At 40.4% G+C, this 18321-nt stretch overlaps 1 protein-coding gene and 1 long non-coding RNA gene across 3 annotated transcripts in view; one reads left to right on the top strand and one right to left on the bottom strand.

The window, feature by feature from the left end:
• The window catches only part of LOC136446044 (uncharacterized), a 224814-nt gene that overhangs the window by 18283 nt on the left and 188210 nt on the right, over nucleotides 1–18321 (top strand). The gene's annotated exons all lie outside the window — the stretch shown is intronic.
• Nucleotides 4586–18321, bottom strand: part of LOC136446068 (F-box/LRR-repeat protein 20-like) — a 56275-nt gene continuing 42539 nt past the window's right edge. For both annotated transcript variants that reach the window (XM_066444344.1, XM_066444343.1), the window contains 5 exons: nucleotides 13002–13062; nucleotides 12608–12652; nucleotides 11226–11282; nucleotides 10479–10691; nucleotides 4586–9708 (listed from right to left, as the gene is read on the bottom strand). In XM_066444344.1, the coding sequence (XP_066300441.1) occupies nucleotides 9601–9708; nucleotides 10479–10691; nucleotides 11226–11282; nucleotides 12608–12652; nucleotides 13002–13062 (484 nt within the window). In that variant the 3' untranslated portion in view covers nucleotides 4586–9600. The remainder of the gene's footprint in view (nucleotides 9709–10478; nucleotides 10692–11225; nucleotides 11283–12607; nucleotides 12653–13001; nucleotides 13063–18321) is intronic.

The following is an 18321-nucleotide window of genomic DNA, read 5'->3' as shown; positions in this document are numbered from 1 at the left end:
CAAAGATAGCCTTATCTATTGTCTATCAAATGAGTGCTTGCAGAGGTTGAGGTCTTGTTCCGTTTTCGTGAACTTGTCCCTAAAAGTAGGCCATTTTTTGAACAAGTGCAGAAATTGACATTTTGGGCTATGTTCATGTTTTGAAAATGTCAAAGTGGGATGTTGTTTGAGTACAAATTTCTACTAGAAGTAACCCCAGGTATAGTCTATCAATTTAGTGCTTGTAGAGGTTGGGGTCTTGTTTCGATGCCGTGCACTTGTCCCTAAAAGTAGGTCAAATTCTTCACATGTGAAGCCTATAGCAATTTGCACTTATGTGTAAAGCTTTGACGATGTCAAAGTAGGATGTTATTTGAATTCAACTTTTAACAGTACCGAAGTGCCTCATGTGTTATCTATCAAATGCATGATTATAGAAGTTCGGATGGTGTTGCTGTGCCCTAAAGTAGGCCATATTTTGGACCATGTTTAGAAATAACATTTAGCACTACGTTAAGTATTGAAGCTTTTGAAAGTAGATTCTTTTCATTCAAATTTTTTTTGACGATAAAGCTATTATTGTCGCCCGATTATTCTTGTGATTACCGGTATTACACTTTGGATAGTGTTTTCCCCTGCTCACTAGAGGCATTTTGGCGACGCCTCAGGGGCTATCTTAATGGTAAATATATTGTGTGCAGTTTTTCAAGAATTCTAAGAATTGTACAGGAATGTGAAAGTCAACGGGACGATAACTCAAGAATGCCTAGATAGATTGTCGTCATGTTTGGTAGGTGGGTAGGTCTTTGTGAGACCTTGAAATGATTGGCTTTTGGGCCCCCTATAGCTAGTGACTTTCTATGGTACTGCAGGGGAACTTTCACTTTAGAGATCTCTTATTTGAACATGCTATGGTCATGATATTTCAGTGGTAGATAGCTCTTTGTTGGAAAAATCGGCCCTGTAGATTTGGATCCACTAGCGGATCCCCTAGTGCTAAAAAGGAATAACCCTATATTGCTATCTCGGTGCAGATCATTAGCATTTCGCCCAGCTTCCAGAGTCCTGTGGATCTCCCCTCACACTATACATGGAGTACCTTTTAGTAAAAGATTGAATTCAAACAACATCCCTTTTTAACATTTTCAAAGCATCAAACACAGCCTGAATATGGCCTACTTTAAGGGACGAGTTCACGGCAATGAAACAAGATCCCAACCTCTACAAGCACTCAATTGATAGATTTAACATGGGGTTACTACTGATAAAAAATTTAGTACAAACAACTACCCACTTGGACATTTTCAAAACATCAACATAGCCCAAAATGTCAATTTCTGCACATGTCCAAAATATGGCCTACTTTAAGGGACAAGTTCACGGCAATGAAACAAGATCCCAGCCTCTACAAGCACTCAATTATTAGATTTAACATGGGGTTACTACTGATAAAAATTTGAGTTCAAACAACACCCCACTTGGACATTTTCAAAACATCAACATAGCCAAAAATGTCAATTTCTGCAAATGTCCAAAATATGGCCTACTTTTAGGGACAAGTTCATGACAATGAAACAAGACCCCAACCTCTACATGCACTCAATTGGTAGATTTAACATGGTGTTACTTCTGATAAAAATTTGAATTCAAACAATACCCCACTTTGAGATTGTCCAAGCATCAAGCACAGCCCTAAATGCCGATTTCTGCACATGTTCAAAAAATGGCCTACTTTTAGGGACAAGTTCACGAAAACGGAACAAGACCTCAACCTCTACAAGCACTCATTTGATAGACAATAGATAACAGGGGTGCCAAAGAATACATACGAATTTTACGGAATACATACGATCCATTACTAGAAACATACGATCCGTACGGAATACATACGATCCATTATGCAGAAACATACGATCCGTACGGAATACATACGATCCATTACGCGGAATACATACGATCCTTACTAATTTGCTGGCCATCGCGCTAGCACCGAATCTAGCTTTGTCTGGTCCTCCTAGTTGGTCTAAGCCTACATCAGTCTTAATTTAGTGCAGCTTGAGATTTTTAGAGTTTAGCCGGATGGGATACGCCATTATTAAGCTCTTAAAAGCCAAGATATCGTACGAAGAACTGGTTATCCCGAGTCAGCCATCTTGAATTTGCCGCCGGTGTCACGTGATCCAGGCACATTTCTCCAAATTAGTAAGGATCGTATGTATTCCGTAAGGATCGTATGTATTCCGTAAGGATCGTATGTATTCTGCGTAATGGATCGTATGTATTCCGTACGGATCGTATGTTTCTGTGTAATGGATCGTATGTATTCCGTACGGATCGTATGTTTCTAGTAATGGATCGTATGTATTCCGTAAAATTCGTATGTATTCCGTAAAATTCGTATGTATTCTTTGGCACCCCTGGATAAGGCTATCTTTGACATAAAGTTAAGTTAGATCACTGTTCTACCTTTTCAGATATTGCATCTTGAATATGTCTCATATTTTACGTCAAACATGAAAAATGACCTACTTCTGAGGGCAACCATGTGACAACCAAATAAGACCCCAAACTTTGCAAGAATGCAATTGATAGCAAATATAATCATGTACATAAGGTTTTAATTTGAAGCAAAAACAATCACCATCTTTGTACTTACAGTGCTACAAAGTGGGGCAAATATTACGTTTTTTGAAAAGCCTAAAACACTGTATTGTTTTCAGGCTGCCCATGCACTTCAAGTTGACTTTCTTAAAAGTTTGAAGTTACCTTAGAAAAGCTGAAGAGCTAGTCTTTTTAGTCTTGTTTTTATTTTTCCCTAATATTCAAGCATGTGCTCGTAATATTGTCCTAAAGTAAGCCAATTTTCATGTTTTCGACATGCCCAAATGAGGAAAAATGGCCCCAAAACTTGTTTGGCCTGTTGCCATGGCAACAATTGGTTTTGAGAAGAAAGAAAGCTATTTTGAGGGGTTGTTGGCCAAGTACTATCACTGTGCAAAATATGAGCCAAATCTATTTTTTGACCCCTGCCACCATTGTTTGATCCTTACAGACATCTGCTCTTAAAGACTAAAGCCATGAGAGCGCTATTCAAACTCAACTAACGTCTATATTCTGAAAGAAACATTCCAATTCACTTAGGGATCAGCCTATTTGACAAATTTGTACGGCCTATATTTTGATATGGAGCCGAACTAACATGTTTCGACCAAACCTCTATATTGCATCTAAACAAATTCCTCAATCTTCAAAAAACGTATTCTCTATTCTTTTAAAGAAACTTGGTCTGGAGGATAGCTTTCCTGCAAGTATTAGAAAAAGCGTCTGTTCGGACTCCACCCATTCTTATGTAATCCATTTTGAGAAAAAAAATTGGACAAAGATAAATAACTCAGGCCTAAAATTAGAAGAAGACTAACTTAGTAATTGAAAATTTACGCCTCCCTCAACATATACCAGAATTTGATATCATTGATATGAATTTCCAGAAATTTTTACTCGGAGTGCATGGAAAATCATCCAATGACGGCATCCGTGGCGAATTAGGAACATTCCCAATCAAGATTAGTGCCGAGATACAACTTTTTAAAGTTATCAAATTTACCCCCAAGATACCCTATATTACGTGAAGCCTATGACGAACTACATTCTGGTGATCATGACTGGGTGAACCATGTTAATGATATTCTTAACTTTAACGGTTTTGGGGGCATGTATAGACAAACCCTAGATTATATCAGACCGATATGTTAACCAACCAGTTACGACAACGTCTGCAGGATATATATATATACAAGAATGGCATAGTTCTATTCAAAACAATTCAAAACTGTCCATTTATTCCGCCTTAAAGAAAAGATACGGACAAGAAAAATACCTCGCAAACATACATAATTTTGAAATTCGTAGATCAATTACAAAGAGAAGAATATGTAGCCATAAATTGAACATTGAAGCCGGAAGGTATCGTAAAATTCCCCGTGATCAAAGGTTTTGTCCATTCTGCCCAAATGAAATTGAAGATGAACGTCACTTTATCATGGATTGTTCAAGATATGAGGATAAACGCTCAAAGCTCTTCACCTTTATCTCCGCTTGTTCAAGTGAGTTCAATGCACTCCGTTCTGTTGATAGATTCAGTTACATACTAGGCGGTGATAATCCTTAACAAGCAATGTATAAGTATACGGCACGTGAAATTACGATATGTTGCTCTATCCCATATGATTGTGTGTAATCAAACCCATGTATGCACCTATTCGTTTGTATGTATGTAAAGATGTAGCAGACCTTACGAAAGTCGCTGTGCTTTTGTTGTGTCGATAAAGATATTCTATGAAATCGTAAAAAAAACTCCGGTCCGAGACCTTAATGTAATCACCATCATCTGATGCTGATTTATGTCATGGTATTTGGTTTAATGTAGATGATCAAGGCTCGAAATACTGGTATCTTCTAAAGCCTAGTTACCCAGTGGGTAACCTAAGCCAAAAGCCAATAGTTACCAATTAACATTTCAGTTTGCCACAGTTTCATTAAGGCCCTACTTTCTACATATTATCTAAACTCATTAACAAGGAATACATACCAATAAACACACAAGCCCTCAAACGGAATTCTACATTTATTGCAATCAATAAAGGAGAGTGACGGCTGTGCAGCTATTCCAAGTTCAACAGGTGTATCGTTTGCAATACTTGCAGTAATCTTTATTCCCATTAAAGTGCGAGCAAATTTACTCTATGATATTCACCGAAAATTTGGTCTTTTCTGAAAACGTGTTGCAGAAAAAAGGGGAGCTAGGCTAGTGGGTGGGCTACCTATCTAGGCCACAAGGCTGTCCTTGGAAAAACTGGGTGGGCTGGAGAGAAGGCAACAGCTGATCATATTAGTATTCTATTACTGGGCGGATAGGGTGTGTCCGTAAGAGTGTTGGGGAGGGGGGCTGAGGCAATGAACAATCAACATTACACCGTGGAAGACACAGTGCTCTTCCCCGTGGCTTTACTGCCAGTCAGGCCTACAAACAGTATGGTGGCTGTCAGTTAGATATCCTGCAGGAACAGCACAAACACTAAACATTGTACAAACAAACACTCACACAGCTTTACATCCCCAGTTTTTCCTCAAGAAAATTCCATTGGAAACCAAACCTCCATACATAGCCTTGTGGCCCAGAAAGGGTAGCCTGCTGAGGTAGCCCACCCCACTAGCCTAGCCCACCTTTTCCGGAAAAACTCTATAACATCAATGTAATACATTTCACTGATATCTCTCTCTCTCTCTGATATCTAACAAACAAGAAAGATTGTAGATCTGTATCATTATGTAATATACTGTGCACTATTTGGTAGGACAAATTAGCAATGTCACAGAAATGACTCTCCCATTAGTTACAAATGTACGTGTTGTAGTCCTTCCTGTGATGCCATGATCCATTGCTTATTGTCCCATCAATGAGCACACGGAAGGCACTTGATTTAAAAATCACATAGATGTTTTCCAAAAAAGACCAAATTTTTATGTGAAATGATGGAGGAAATTTCATATTCTTAGCCCTTTCATTAAGGGAAATGAATTAAAATAAGTTTTGCTGTTGACTAATCTTTGTTTATGTTGATTTGAGCTTGCTTAGGCCTCGAGAAAAGAATGTGCTTCTGGTTACTAGTACCTGATAGACCCTAGCAAAAACCTGCAGACCCTAGCCTTTTTTGTCTACTGCTGGCAAGGGACATAAAAGTTTTGATCTGATATCTGAGTGATGACATTCAAAATAGACTTCCAGTATTTCACTATCTTATTAATACATCAAAGCTTTAGCAGTAGATGCAAGATGGTTAAGTTAACATTATACTAAGTCTTCTTTTATTCAGTTTATTGGTACACTTGTCCAGTTGTGCAATGTATATATGTATTTGTACATGAGTGTACAATGACAATATAATGTTGAAAATACCAGTGTCTTGATGCATTTCATTTTCACATTGTTAGATTGTATTATAACAAATTTTGTTGGATTAGTTTGGCCGAAATAAAAAATAAATAAAAAAGAATCCCCGCAGACCCTAATTGTCTGTATTCGGGAACAAAACATTTTTTCCCTATGCCTTAGATTGAAATTTTCATGGCAGGAAAAAAATGTACAACCATGAAGAAGAAAAAAGCCCTACATTTTCAAAATAAGGGTATAGCTATAGGTTCCCCCCTTTGCAGCTTCAACTCCGTGTGCTTTAGGCTGATTTCAGCCATTTTAAAGACTTTATGATTTCAGGACACATGCACTCCATGTATTCTTCCACAGAATAGCGGTTTGAAAAAGGATATGACAAATTTACTCACACTTTTATTAGTGTGGTTCTTTGCCTCTTGAATTTTGCTATAAGGCCACACCAATTTACTTTCTTGGTTAACGGATTTTTATTTCTAATTCTAGCAAAAAAAATCATAAAAACAGAAGGCTGGGGTGAAAACTTGCACCTGACCCTGTTCACTCCCTGATACTGTGTGCACCAAAGTAAAAACATTCCTCTGAGATTCTGTTTTCATGTTGTTTTTCCAATCTAGCATTTTTTTTTATTCCGTTAACCAAGAAAATAAATTGGTGTGGCCTAATTACTCATTTTGAAAATTTTTTTCTGGCTTTTTCATCCTCCATGGCATGGCTTCTTGTTGGACACAATTCTTCGGCCCAAAACTCAAGGTAACAAGCACTGTTATACTACAATGGGTCTGTAAATAAGATATGGTTGAGCATTGCAAATGGGCAACCAGGTATTTCGAGCCCTGATGATCCTATATATAAATTAATGTTACCGTAGAAAATTATACCAAAGAGGGAAATACAATGGAAATAGAAACAAACAGCAAAATACACGTCACAGGGACGTTCTCTTAAAAATGTGCAAACACCAAAACCTAAAGGTTCTACATGATGCTGATCACCAACATGGGTGGACTTTCTAGCAATCCAGACCAAGGAGCATGAACAACATTTAGTACAAGTAGACCTACAGAACATGAGAAAAATATTGTTTAATCATGCAACATTTATTGTACTACAAAGTGACTTTTTCGATGTTTATAATGAGACATCCGGACCAAACTTCTTACAGGTCTGATGAAGGCAACCACCAGAGTTCAGATAACACTAACAATGTCCTTGGCACAAAGTTATTTGACTGAAAAAAGTTAACTTTAACAACGTCCCTCTAGATCTCTGCAGAAGGACTATCAGTAGTCAGCCACATGTTGATTATCAAGAGATCTGAACCAGTTCCTTTCGGTATGTTCCCCGGGCATCACAAACTGGAAAATGAGACCGAAATAACAGTGTTCAAAAGGAACACTTTCTTGGGAGCTGATGAATTGTTGTAAGGGGCTGCGCTAGACTTTTAATACCATAAAATTCCAGGTTTTGGTGTTTGCAAGTAAAACATTCTGAATTCCAGAAGATATGCATTTTCAAAATTTGCATTTTGCTATTTCCTTTGTATTTTGCTATCTAGTCAGACCCCCCTTAAGCACTTGCATACACAAATCTGTATCACATCTCAGTCATTAATATACAAATCCATGCAACCCCTTTGTCTGCTCCATGGGGGTGTGGTGGTTAGAGACTGTTTATTTTTAACAAGGTTTCACTCTTTTTAGATGATGTTCACTAGAACAAGTCAACAGATGCACTGAGACATTCAGATGCAAGAGTGAGCAGAACAACGTCCCTGCATCAGTTGGAACAGTCATTACAACCAGGCTCTGACTAGTCAACCCAACCCAGGAGACTTGATAGGAACTGTCAGCAAGGAATTTCTAATCCATTTTCAAAAGTACAAAGGATAAAAATGGAAAAGACTCAGTAGCAGAAATACATGTATTTCTTTTTTAACACTGATTTATCTACTGCTAGCTGAAAGCATGTCATTCTGCAGAGGATGCTATGCATTGATCACAACATGATTGTTTCATTAAGCTCCAGTACAAAATATGTCATCTTTCCCTTAATTTGTACACCTACATGTTATCACATTCTTTGGCTCTCTGACCTAGATCCAGTCAACTCTTCCTATACGTCTGCTGCTATTCAAAAATTACAATATTCAGTTATGTGACATCTGTTCAAATTGACATACATTGTATGCTGGTACAAAACATTCTTCATTCATTTGACAATGCCCAATATTCAATCCAGACTTTGCATTTTTATTTTTGAAATAGGAAAAAAGGACCCCTGATGATGAAAGAATTTTGGTCTGCATTTCCTACCAACTTAACATGGCCAATGTTATAAAAAAACAGCTAGGATGCCAAATGGTGTTCTTGTTCAAATATTGTATGAAACTTAAATTCAGCAACAATGGTCATGATAGTATTATTTACGTAGACTTTAAGTTAGTAATTGACTACACATTTGCACCAAATATACATCCTTCTGTTATTAAACATCCCACCATCAAAAATCATTCTCCAGACTCAAGGTCTTTGTCTCAAGGTAATCTAATTATGACTGCCAATGACATCACAGTGAACATAGTGGCCAGTTTGGAGCCCACTATATATGATCTGTTTGTTGTTAAAAGCTATCTAATTAGGATGCCCCTACTATACCTGGTGGCAACGATTTCCACTCTACAACGGTTCAAGAAAAATATGAATGTCTAATCCCAACAAACCTAGCTATATAGGTTGATAACTCTGGTACTTTAAGGCATGACTATTTCTTTTCTGAGCTGTTATTAGATAATTAGTACAGGTAGCTGGCACATCCACCAGTTTATCAATTATTTTGTACATCATGCATAGTCTGGACATTTTCCTTTTGTCTTTGAGTGACATACACTGTAGATCTGTTTTTATTTCGGTGACACTAGTAACCCTGTTGTACAAGTGTAGTTGTTCATACAAAATCTGGAAGCTTGGTTTTGAGCCCTTTCCATTTTTTCCCGTCGTTCTTTATACATGGATGGCGGCATATTCTTGTTCATTCTTACTAGTTACGTATGTCGAAGTACTTACAGCTCAAGGAATGAACAAAATCTTGAAAAGTCGTAAACTTGCAGTAAAGGCAAATACAGTAATACCTTGCAATTACATGTAATCATGATAATTATGCACTGTTTGCTTTTCAACTGTGACATCATTGGCAGATATAATTAGCCTGGTTTCCATCCCTATCATAGCCGACGAATCTCTTTTGTCCTCTCACTAATAGCGTAGAGGATGAAAGACTATAATAGGGATGGGTACCAGGCTAAATCATAATTGGATTACATGTACCTTGTGTCTGACAAATGACTTTTGGATGGTGCAATCTTTTATGACAGGAGACGTATGTACATAATTCTTGTTGTTCAATGTAATCAGAAAATGTTAAATTTGGTTTCACACAATCTTTAAGTTCCAAAGATGTGTCAAAATATGAACTTTTTAAGTAGAACTGCCCGTTGTGTGTCCATACCAAGCTGTCTCCTATGTTCAATGTCTCTGCAATTGCAGCCTGCTGACATATGGCCAAGTCCAAGGCTAGACTCTCAGAGTCTGTGGTAGATAGGAATCTGTTGGATCTGTAGGGTAGGGTAGTCTTGCTGCGCATGGACATGGCTGCTTCTGCCGTGCAAAACTGGATCACAGGATGACACAACAGCGGCAGTATCGCTGCCGGCCACCTCCAACAGATGGTGGGGGGGTTACTGGTGCAAAGTAGGCATGGACTTTGATGTTGGGAAGCTGGGCCTGTGGGAGATGGAAAAAAAGCAATCACTCACAGGGTTCCAAACACAATCAAGCAACTTGCAATTTGCAAGCGATTTTCAAGATTTGTAAGTAAAAATAATATGAACTTGTAATTTTGCAAGTTAAAAATACATTAGTTTGTATTCCATGAATGCCTGGGAGCAAGCTATTCTCGTTACACACACAATCACCCCATAAAGTACAGTAAATTCAATTAAAACACAGAAACCATTGATTTTTTTTCTAATCCATCTAAAACCCTTCATAAATCGTGAGATTCGCCCTGTGAAAAGACGATCCCGAGGAGTAAACATAACGTCAGAAACCAAAATGGCCGCCATGAATCTATGCAAATGAGTGTTCCCTGCATGCAAATTTGATGGAACTGCTGGTGGGACAGATGGAACTGTTGGTGGGACAGGTGGAACTGTTGGTGGGACAGGTGGAACTGTTGGTGAGACAGGTGGAACTGTTGGTGGGACAGGTGGAACTGTTGGTGGGACAGGTGGAACTGTTGGTGGGACAGGTGGAACTGTAGGTGGGACAGGTGGAACTGCTGGTGGGACAGGTGGAACTCTTGGTGGGACAGGTGGAACTGTAGGTGGGACAGGTGGAACTGTTGGTGGGACAGGTGGAATAGTTGGTAGGACAGGTGAACTCATAGTAGGACAAGTGAGCAGGGTAGAAGGGCAGTGAAAGTGTAAGAAGTGCAATGATTTTTTTGTACTATAATGGTGATTTGAAAAAATGAGACATCGTTATGTTCCTACCCGAAGTCTCCTGATTCCAGCCCTTGTAATGAGTTGACAATCATACAGTTCAATTCTTTCCAGACTCTGGCAGCCCATTAGATGTTCCAGGGAAGCATCTGTGATGAGAGGACAGTTGTCTAGTTCCAGCACCTCCAGGTGCTCAGGTGCACATGCACCTGTACCAAGCTGTCTGATCCCCTCATCTGTTATCAATTCACAGTGGGACAAACTCTGGAAGGTGAATACACAAACATCAGATGTAAAATCTGTAGCCACAGCATAAAGCTGTGTTCCTGACACAAACCCATAGCACCATATTCAAAGAATGTCAATTATACAACACAATGTCATTTCCAGTTTTGTAATCAAAACTTAAATGGCACAAAGCTTTGATTAAATTAAGTTGCCTTTTCATGTCATGTCAGATGATAAACCATGTGCCAAGTAACAAAAATACTATTAGGTGTACAATAATGCAGTATATTGGTACAACAAGACTTAATGATAATGGCAATGCTATGGGAAATCTAATTCTGTTACAATGCACATGGGTTATGAGAGAAAAGAAAAATTACAGCTGAGGACTTTTTTTTACTAAGTACTGAAAACAGGAGGCCTATAATGCAGTTTGTGTGATGTCCCACTATAAAGTCTAGCAAAATCTTTCATTGTCATCATTACTCTACTAATCCCCCACCCCCCTTGGCCAAAGCAGCCAAGAACAACAAGTAGATTTCCTAGATAAAACAGAGTTCTCAGCCTTACCAACTTTGACAACCACGGACAGTGAGCGGCGAGATGGCCTAATGTAGCATCTGTTATCTACAAATTGAAGAAAAGTAACAATCATGACTTGCCATATGTACACATAATGTAAAGGCAGACTATCCAATGCTACAAAATCCATATTAAAAAGTCGTTAGTCTAAGGTACATTTTGTAGAAGTGTTTTTTGAGGTGTGCAGTTATTCATTGCAAGTAGTAGGACAAAAGACAGATTCCCTGTGAAGTAATTACTGACATGCCAACTTTTTTACAAATCCATCAAGAGGATCTTAATCTATAGGTGCGATGACACAGGCCCAGGCAAAAACAGGCTGCTCAAAGTGTAGAAGTCTAATCTTAGCAAAGAAGTCTAATGTAGCATTTCTAATTAAATTATGTGAGGCTTTGATTTGTATAACTTATATTTCATAATGTTTAACTTTACTTAACTTGCAGCAAGAATGAAATTCCCATCATTTACCACAAGGAAATTATAGTCCAACTTTTCTTATTAATTATGCACATTAGGTCTTCATTTGCATATTGAGTGATGTCTATCGATATTCCTCTCCATCTCAGTTACAGGCAGTTACACTTACAGGCAGTGTAGGAATCTGGAGCCTAACCTCTGCTTTAAGTGCCTATATTTGGACCCAGGTATCATAATGGCACAAGGTGTCAAGCTAATAGACAGAGGCCGTTATATCAAACAACCCATAACCCAACATCTGCTTGGAGAAAGCACTATTAGCGCACACATTTGTTTGATAAACATTTCCCATCATTTCCAACTTTAAACGCAATTTTGTGAAGATATTAGCCCCTTTCTTGATTCGTCCAGATGTTAATCTTACACATCTATCAAAAATATTGTCCAGTACTGACTTACATGGCCGTCTGCCGTGAACAGTCACCAACAATCACAGTAAATAGTGCAACACATCACCCAATATCTGCTTAGCACAAAACCTACGACCGGACACCCACAATGTGTGTATGGTATTAATGGCCTGTTCCACATGCCCATCAAGATAGGGGGGATTTAACATATTACATTAACTTAGCATGAAAGTTAAGGTAAGTCCGGGCGGCAATTTCTTTACAGTGTTGGATGAAAAGTTTAATCTTAGTTAATATTACATTAACTGTAAAAGCCGTGATGGTGTAAAAAAAAAACAACGTGCATCATCACGCCCAACCGAGCAGATATGCCAAGTTACACACCAATGCGACAACCTGATCGTGAGTTCTAGCTGTGAACATGCACACATCTCCAATTACAATACCGAGTCTCCTTTATCGGGAGGTTACCCTCCTTCCCGGAGTAAATATCATGAGGTTTTAACTTATCAAAAAAATGTTTGTTAAAGCAGGAATACTCACCAGCACACATTCTTCCAAATCCATTCTCTCTAGGTGATGGCAATTCTGGAATCCACAAGAAAGTTTCACAAAAGAATTATAAGTACTACAAATGTGTATCAACCCAACAAACCTTTTACAATCGTAGAAAATACTAATATTGACAGTACAAATGCACAGAATAGCTGCAGGTCCCAGGGCAGCTACATGTAACCCCAACGTTGACATGAACCCACAGCTCAATTCCATAACTGCTCCTGCAATTAAAACTGTCTCTTACTTGATGCGTACCTATGTTTGGGTATCTTTTTGTGCAGGATAAAGTAGTACATAATGTATACAGGAAAATATTGAGGAATTAGACTAATACTCACAACTAAAAATTGCAGCTTGAGTATACAGGAAATTTACTTACCCGAGCAAGCACCATGAAGCCATTGTCTGTAAACTGAGAACAACCTGCCAACTCTAGTGTTCTGAAATAAAAATAAAAGGTATCGATAAACAACTATTTCAATTCCTCCAAGTCATCTGCTACATCATAGAAGTTTAGTGATAACATACAGTATAGCTATAGATGTCATGGAGTGACCATTACACAGATGGTGTAATCGGGGTCCGGAGACAGCTTTAGCCGACACTGTTATTAATTAGCCTACTTGATTAGAAACACATGTATCACTATCAGGGGTGAAGTCATGGGAACGTGGGGAGATCGGGGAGTTGGACAGAGAGACAGCCAGGGAAGGACGTGTGCCTCCCTGGCCCCTGATACAAGAATAAACCCTTTCAGTATACAATTCAATGGCTTGATCTCCATCACTTTACCATTTGAGCACTCGGCATCGTGACATAGACAGACCAAGTCATGATTCTACATTCATCCAGTCATTAAGGGATGTGGTGAAGGAGTGAAGTCACAAGGGCACTGGACAGCATAATGCCGTCTTGCACAGGCTTGTACAATCTTAGTCATACATGTACAGTCATCGACATGCAGAGTGTACAATTCTCAGAAATCTATGTTAAAGCTGTAATTGTATTTTTTATGTATATTGCTCAGGTATAACCGTCCTTCTGCCCTCAATAAATTCTACCATGCTCCCACTGCGTCCTTGCCTCTGCGGCGTGACAACCACAACATCGTTCTACTAAAGCCCAGGCAAGCATCAGCTGGTCACGAACAAGACCACAAAGCATCAGACACAACCAATGAGGGATTCAAACATTCGATCGTTTGGTCAGTGGGTAACTCAGTACCAGTGAGAAGAAGTATTGGAGGCACAAGGAATGCAAAACAAAACCTCTGCATTTTACAGTAACCCAGGCAATGGATACACACTTCCCCTGCAAAGTAATCAAGACCCACGTCCAAGACAAGCCATGGATATCACCAGTGATCAAGAACACGATCAAGCTCCGTCAGCGTGCATTTGAGGAATAAGACTGGGCGACATGGCGAACAGAGACACCGTAACAAAGTTCAAAGAGCAATCATAAGAGCCAAAAGAGTTTTCTACTGCGATAGAGTCCCGAAGCTGAAGAGGCAGAATCCCAGTGCTTGGTATAATGAAACTCTACACAACCATGCAGCAGGAACTTTCACAAGTAGGTAGACCTTGCACTAACTAGAGTTCCACGACCTCATACCTTTGCCAAATGATTTTAACCTTTATAATGACGTATTAGGAGTGTTTCTCATCAATTACAAATCATACCAGTTGATCGTCTTCACCCAAATAATGTAAGTTGTCCAAAGAATGAGCTTAGCAAAGATGGTTATGCTAACATTTATCATCAATTATGCAAATGTGGTCCTTATAAGCATAATTTGATTCAACGATGTTCACATTCACATAACTTCCAAATGCCACAAGTATGAAATTGCCATAATTTACCAGTTTCTCATTAATTATGCAAATTAGGCCTACATTTGCATTTATTGTATTGTGTCAACGTTCTTCTCTTCCTCAGTTACAAATGTCACATATTCGAATAGTCATATCATGGAACACAGTGGTCCCGGTTTGGGGGAGAGCTTCCTCGTATTTGTTTTTGTTTCTGCCGTGGTTTCTGGTGAGTAACCATGGTAGCTAGCATTATCCTAAGGCATGTTTCTGTCTCAGTATATCTCAGGTACGCAGTCCACAGCAGGGAGGCATGCAGCCAGCGGTTCCGCGCACGACGAAGGCAGGCCAGGTGGTGGGCATGTTGGCCCGGTGACAACGTTATCTTGCTGACGAATAACAGCCTGGATGGTGCACGTGTAGTCTCAGTGGAATCATCCGACACTGCGCACGTAAGCTGACGGTCAGGCAGCCGTGTTCTACTACTTCCACGTGGCGTGGCCTGACGTTCTTTTCTCGTGAGCCAAGTGACTCATTTCTGGAGCAGGTTTGAACGTATTGGTGGCCTGTTGTCGCGTACTGTGCGGGTTATTTTGTTAGTGGGCACGGGAGCCTTGCCGATTTTATTCCTGGTTCTGCTTTTCTGTAAACGTGTCTTTGGGTAAGAGTTGTAGAATTGTGTTCCTTTCTCGGCTCAGGACCGGAGGACAGCTTCCCACATGACTGTTGATCCATCTCCCAGTATGGGGGTCGTCTTACTCCGGTGCGGCTGATTTGTGCTGTCATGGGTTGAGTGCCTCATGGTATTGCCTTTTTTCTCTGTATTAGCATTTCACAGGTTCCGAACTACAGCAGGGAGCCAGCCAACCCAGACTGGGGGCACAAGTACCAGCCGTGCCGGCAGTGACTGGTTCGGGGGAAGCATGGGAAGGTGACTCCAGAGGTTTCATCCCCCACAACGGAAGCGCTAAACTTGCATGGACCCGCCGCACAGAAGCGTGGTGTGGCCCAGGCAGGATAAGGCGAAGGGGAGAAGGTTGAAGGTTGAGAGATCATTTTACATTGTTCTCGTCGGCCTTTGGGCGGCATTCTGTTGGCAGTGGTGTTCACACAGTTCTCAGTCTCGTGTGTTTGGAGGTGACGCATTTTCTAATTCTTTGTGGTCCTTGATTGATATGCGTAGCCTGTGTGTATGTTTGTCTCTTTGCTACCGAGCTGGAGGACAGGTAAGCTTCCCTCATGGCCGTTGATCTCTCTCCCGGCGTGGGGGTCGTCTAATAATATTCCGGTGCATATTCACGGTTTAGGATTGTGCAAGAAGTTAATGAGCGACTTGTGCTAATAGAATCATTTGTGTTAGTTCATCGCAGGTACCCAGGTCACACCTTGCACGGAGGTGGCAGCCAAAGACTGGGTGCACAACGATGACTGACAACGCTGTTTGCTGATGTCGGAGCAGGGAGTCAGGACCACACGGCAGAGGGTTTACCCCAAGGCTCAACCACTCCCCGGGCAGACACTGCCGGAGCTAGCGGGAGGTAAATGTGGGAGTTAGGTTTTCTCTTGCTTTGGGGCGGCGTTTTACTACTGTATACTTTATTGAGGTGTTGTCCTTTCTTGACCTTGAGCTGTGGAGTGCCTGAGTAATTTTAACTTGCTTTGTGGTACCATGATCATGATGTGCGCCGGGCGTACGATGTTGCACTCTGGGAGTGCATGAGAAATTTTTGATTTGCTGTGTCATGGTCATGATGTGTGCTGGGCGTACGATGCAGCACTCCGGGAGTGCATGAGAAATTTTAACACATTTTGCTGAGATGTACGCCGGGCGTAAGATGATGCACTCTGGTAGCGCCAAAGAGATGTTAAAACATTTTGCGGAGAATTACGCTGATGCACTTCGGGCTGGGAGTTCCATTATGCAGGGCGTATGACACTGCACTCCACGAGTACTTGAGAAATTTTTTCATGCTGCCGTGATGTACACCGGGCGTAAGAGGGTGCACTCCGGGAGTGCCTTAGAGAGATCGGAAGAGTAAAATCACTGATTAATGTAATTACCTTGTGGGAAGATCAGAAAAATCAAGAGCAGGAATTATGGTTTATTATGGTTCATTGTTAAATAACTTAAGAAGGGTATTTCTTTTAAACGTTTATATTCTTTGAATGATACTATTCCTATTACAAATAATAAGAAAATGTTGTATTTTGGTGTCATAAACACTTTAGTGAACGATGATGATGCCGGGAAAATGTACATTTAGACAACAGAAAATGATGTCCACCCACCCGAGGGCGGCATAACTTGCCGATGTCTGAATTCTTGCCGACTCCGGCTCCGGGGAAGAAATTATGAAACAGAGGATCTTGTTTTGACCCCACCAAATAAAAATGACCTAAGAATACAGTAGAATACATATTTATTTATATATTTATTTATATTATTACCTGTCTTAACTAAAGAGTGCACATTTATGAGACAATAGAGAAGATTGTTTCTAATTTTCACCCACCCGTGATGATTAATGTGTGCGCCCCTCCGTACTTCAATCAAAACGGCGCATCCGATCAAAGGCCGGATTGAATTTCATCATTGCAGTCTTACAAAGTTGCGCCGCTGTGTTAAACAAAGTTTTCTTAACCGCGGAGTAACGTTTTATAATAAAAAAATTATACAATTTGAGAAGAAATTCGTTCAATTTAGCTTCCAGCCTGAGGCCATGGCGGCCGTGGGTGGTCTATGCCAGTCTGGCTGCATATTTTGTTGCCCCAAGCGGCCATGAAAATAATAACCATGACCGGACGCCGTCGGAAACGGCGTCTCAAAATGGAGCAAGCATGTGCACGGCAGCCCGGATTAGCACCCTACCGCGTCAGAAACGCCGTTTTCGCCGGTCCCTAGCGCCATTTTGGCGCCCGTCCCTAGCGTCCTCGGGTGGGATGCTTTCTCGGACGCACAACAACGGCGTCAAATGAGCCAATCTAGACGCGTCCGGCCGTTTTTCAGGCCGTTCAGACCATCCAAGATGTGTCATCAGAAGTTTTACAACCCGTCCAGGGCCGTCTGCCATCATAATTCGGGACGCATTGGATTTCAGTGGACGCCTGTCACAGACGGCGTTCGGCCGTTCCGGACGGTTTCATTTTCACAAAGGTAGTATGAAGGCTCAAATTCGCATGTGCAAACTCCCGATGCGCATCACAGCGAATCTACCTCCGGGAGGTGGATTACTACCGACTTGGCCACATTCTGGCTTAGTATATGCTTCGGCTTGATGCGCATTGGGCGCATTACTTTGCATATTGACCCGGACATGGTTCAAGGGGCCATATGCGACGTCAGCCTTGATTTCCGCTTATTTGCCGCCATAATACGATTTTCGCCTACCTCCTAGCTTGTTGGAATATTTTGCGAAAATATGGCAGAATCGGGCGATTTTGGCATCAAAATCCGAGCGTCTCACAAAAACTTTGTTCTCTACGCTATGGAGCAAAAGTTTATAGACGTACATGTAACCCTTTTTTCGGTGTTCATATTTGTTTTTTGGGGGTAATGTCTTTAGAAAATATGATTAAGTACAATTAGTTATCTGATGATTTATTATATGTCAGTAATTTTGTTGATATCTATGTACAACAATTTTCCTTGATCACTTGCTTCAAGTTCCAAGTAGAAAATGCATGTACATTTTCACTTGTTGAATTTGAAAGCACCGTGGCCCCCGGTTAGGGGTCATAGCGGTGAACCTATGCCCAATTTTTAAACATTACTATAATTATATTTTATCGAAGTGGCGGGGAAGATCATCATGATTTGAACAAGCTATGTATATTTATTCTGTTCAATATTCATATACTTAATAGGTATGGTCCTCAGGCATACATGTA

This window comes from Branchiostoma lanceolatum, chromosome 12 (genome assembly GCF_035083965.1).
Source record: "Branchiostoma lanceolatum isolate klBraLanc5 chromosome 12, klBraLanc5.hap2, whole genome shotgun sequence".
Classification (NCBI taxonomy): Eukaryota; Metazoa; Chordata; class Leptocardii; order Amphioxiformes; family Branchiostomatidae; genus Branchiostoma; species Branchiostoma lanceolatum.
The sequence above is the reverse complement of the archived record's forward strand: the minus strand, read 5'-3'. Positions and strand labels throughout refer to the sequence as shown.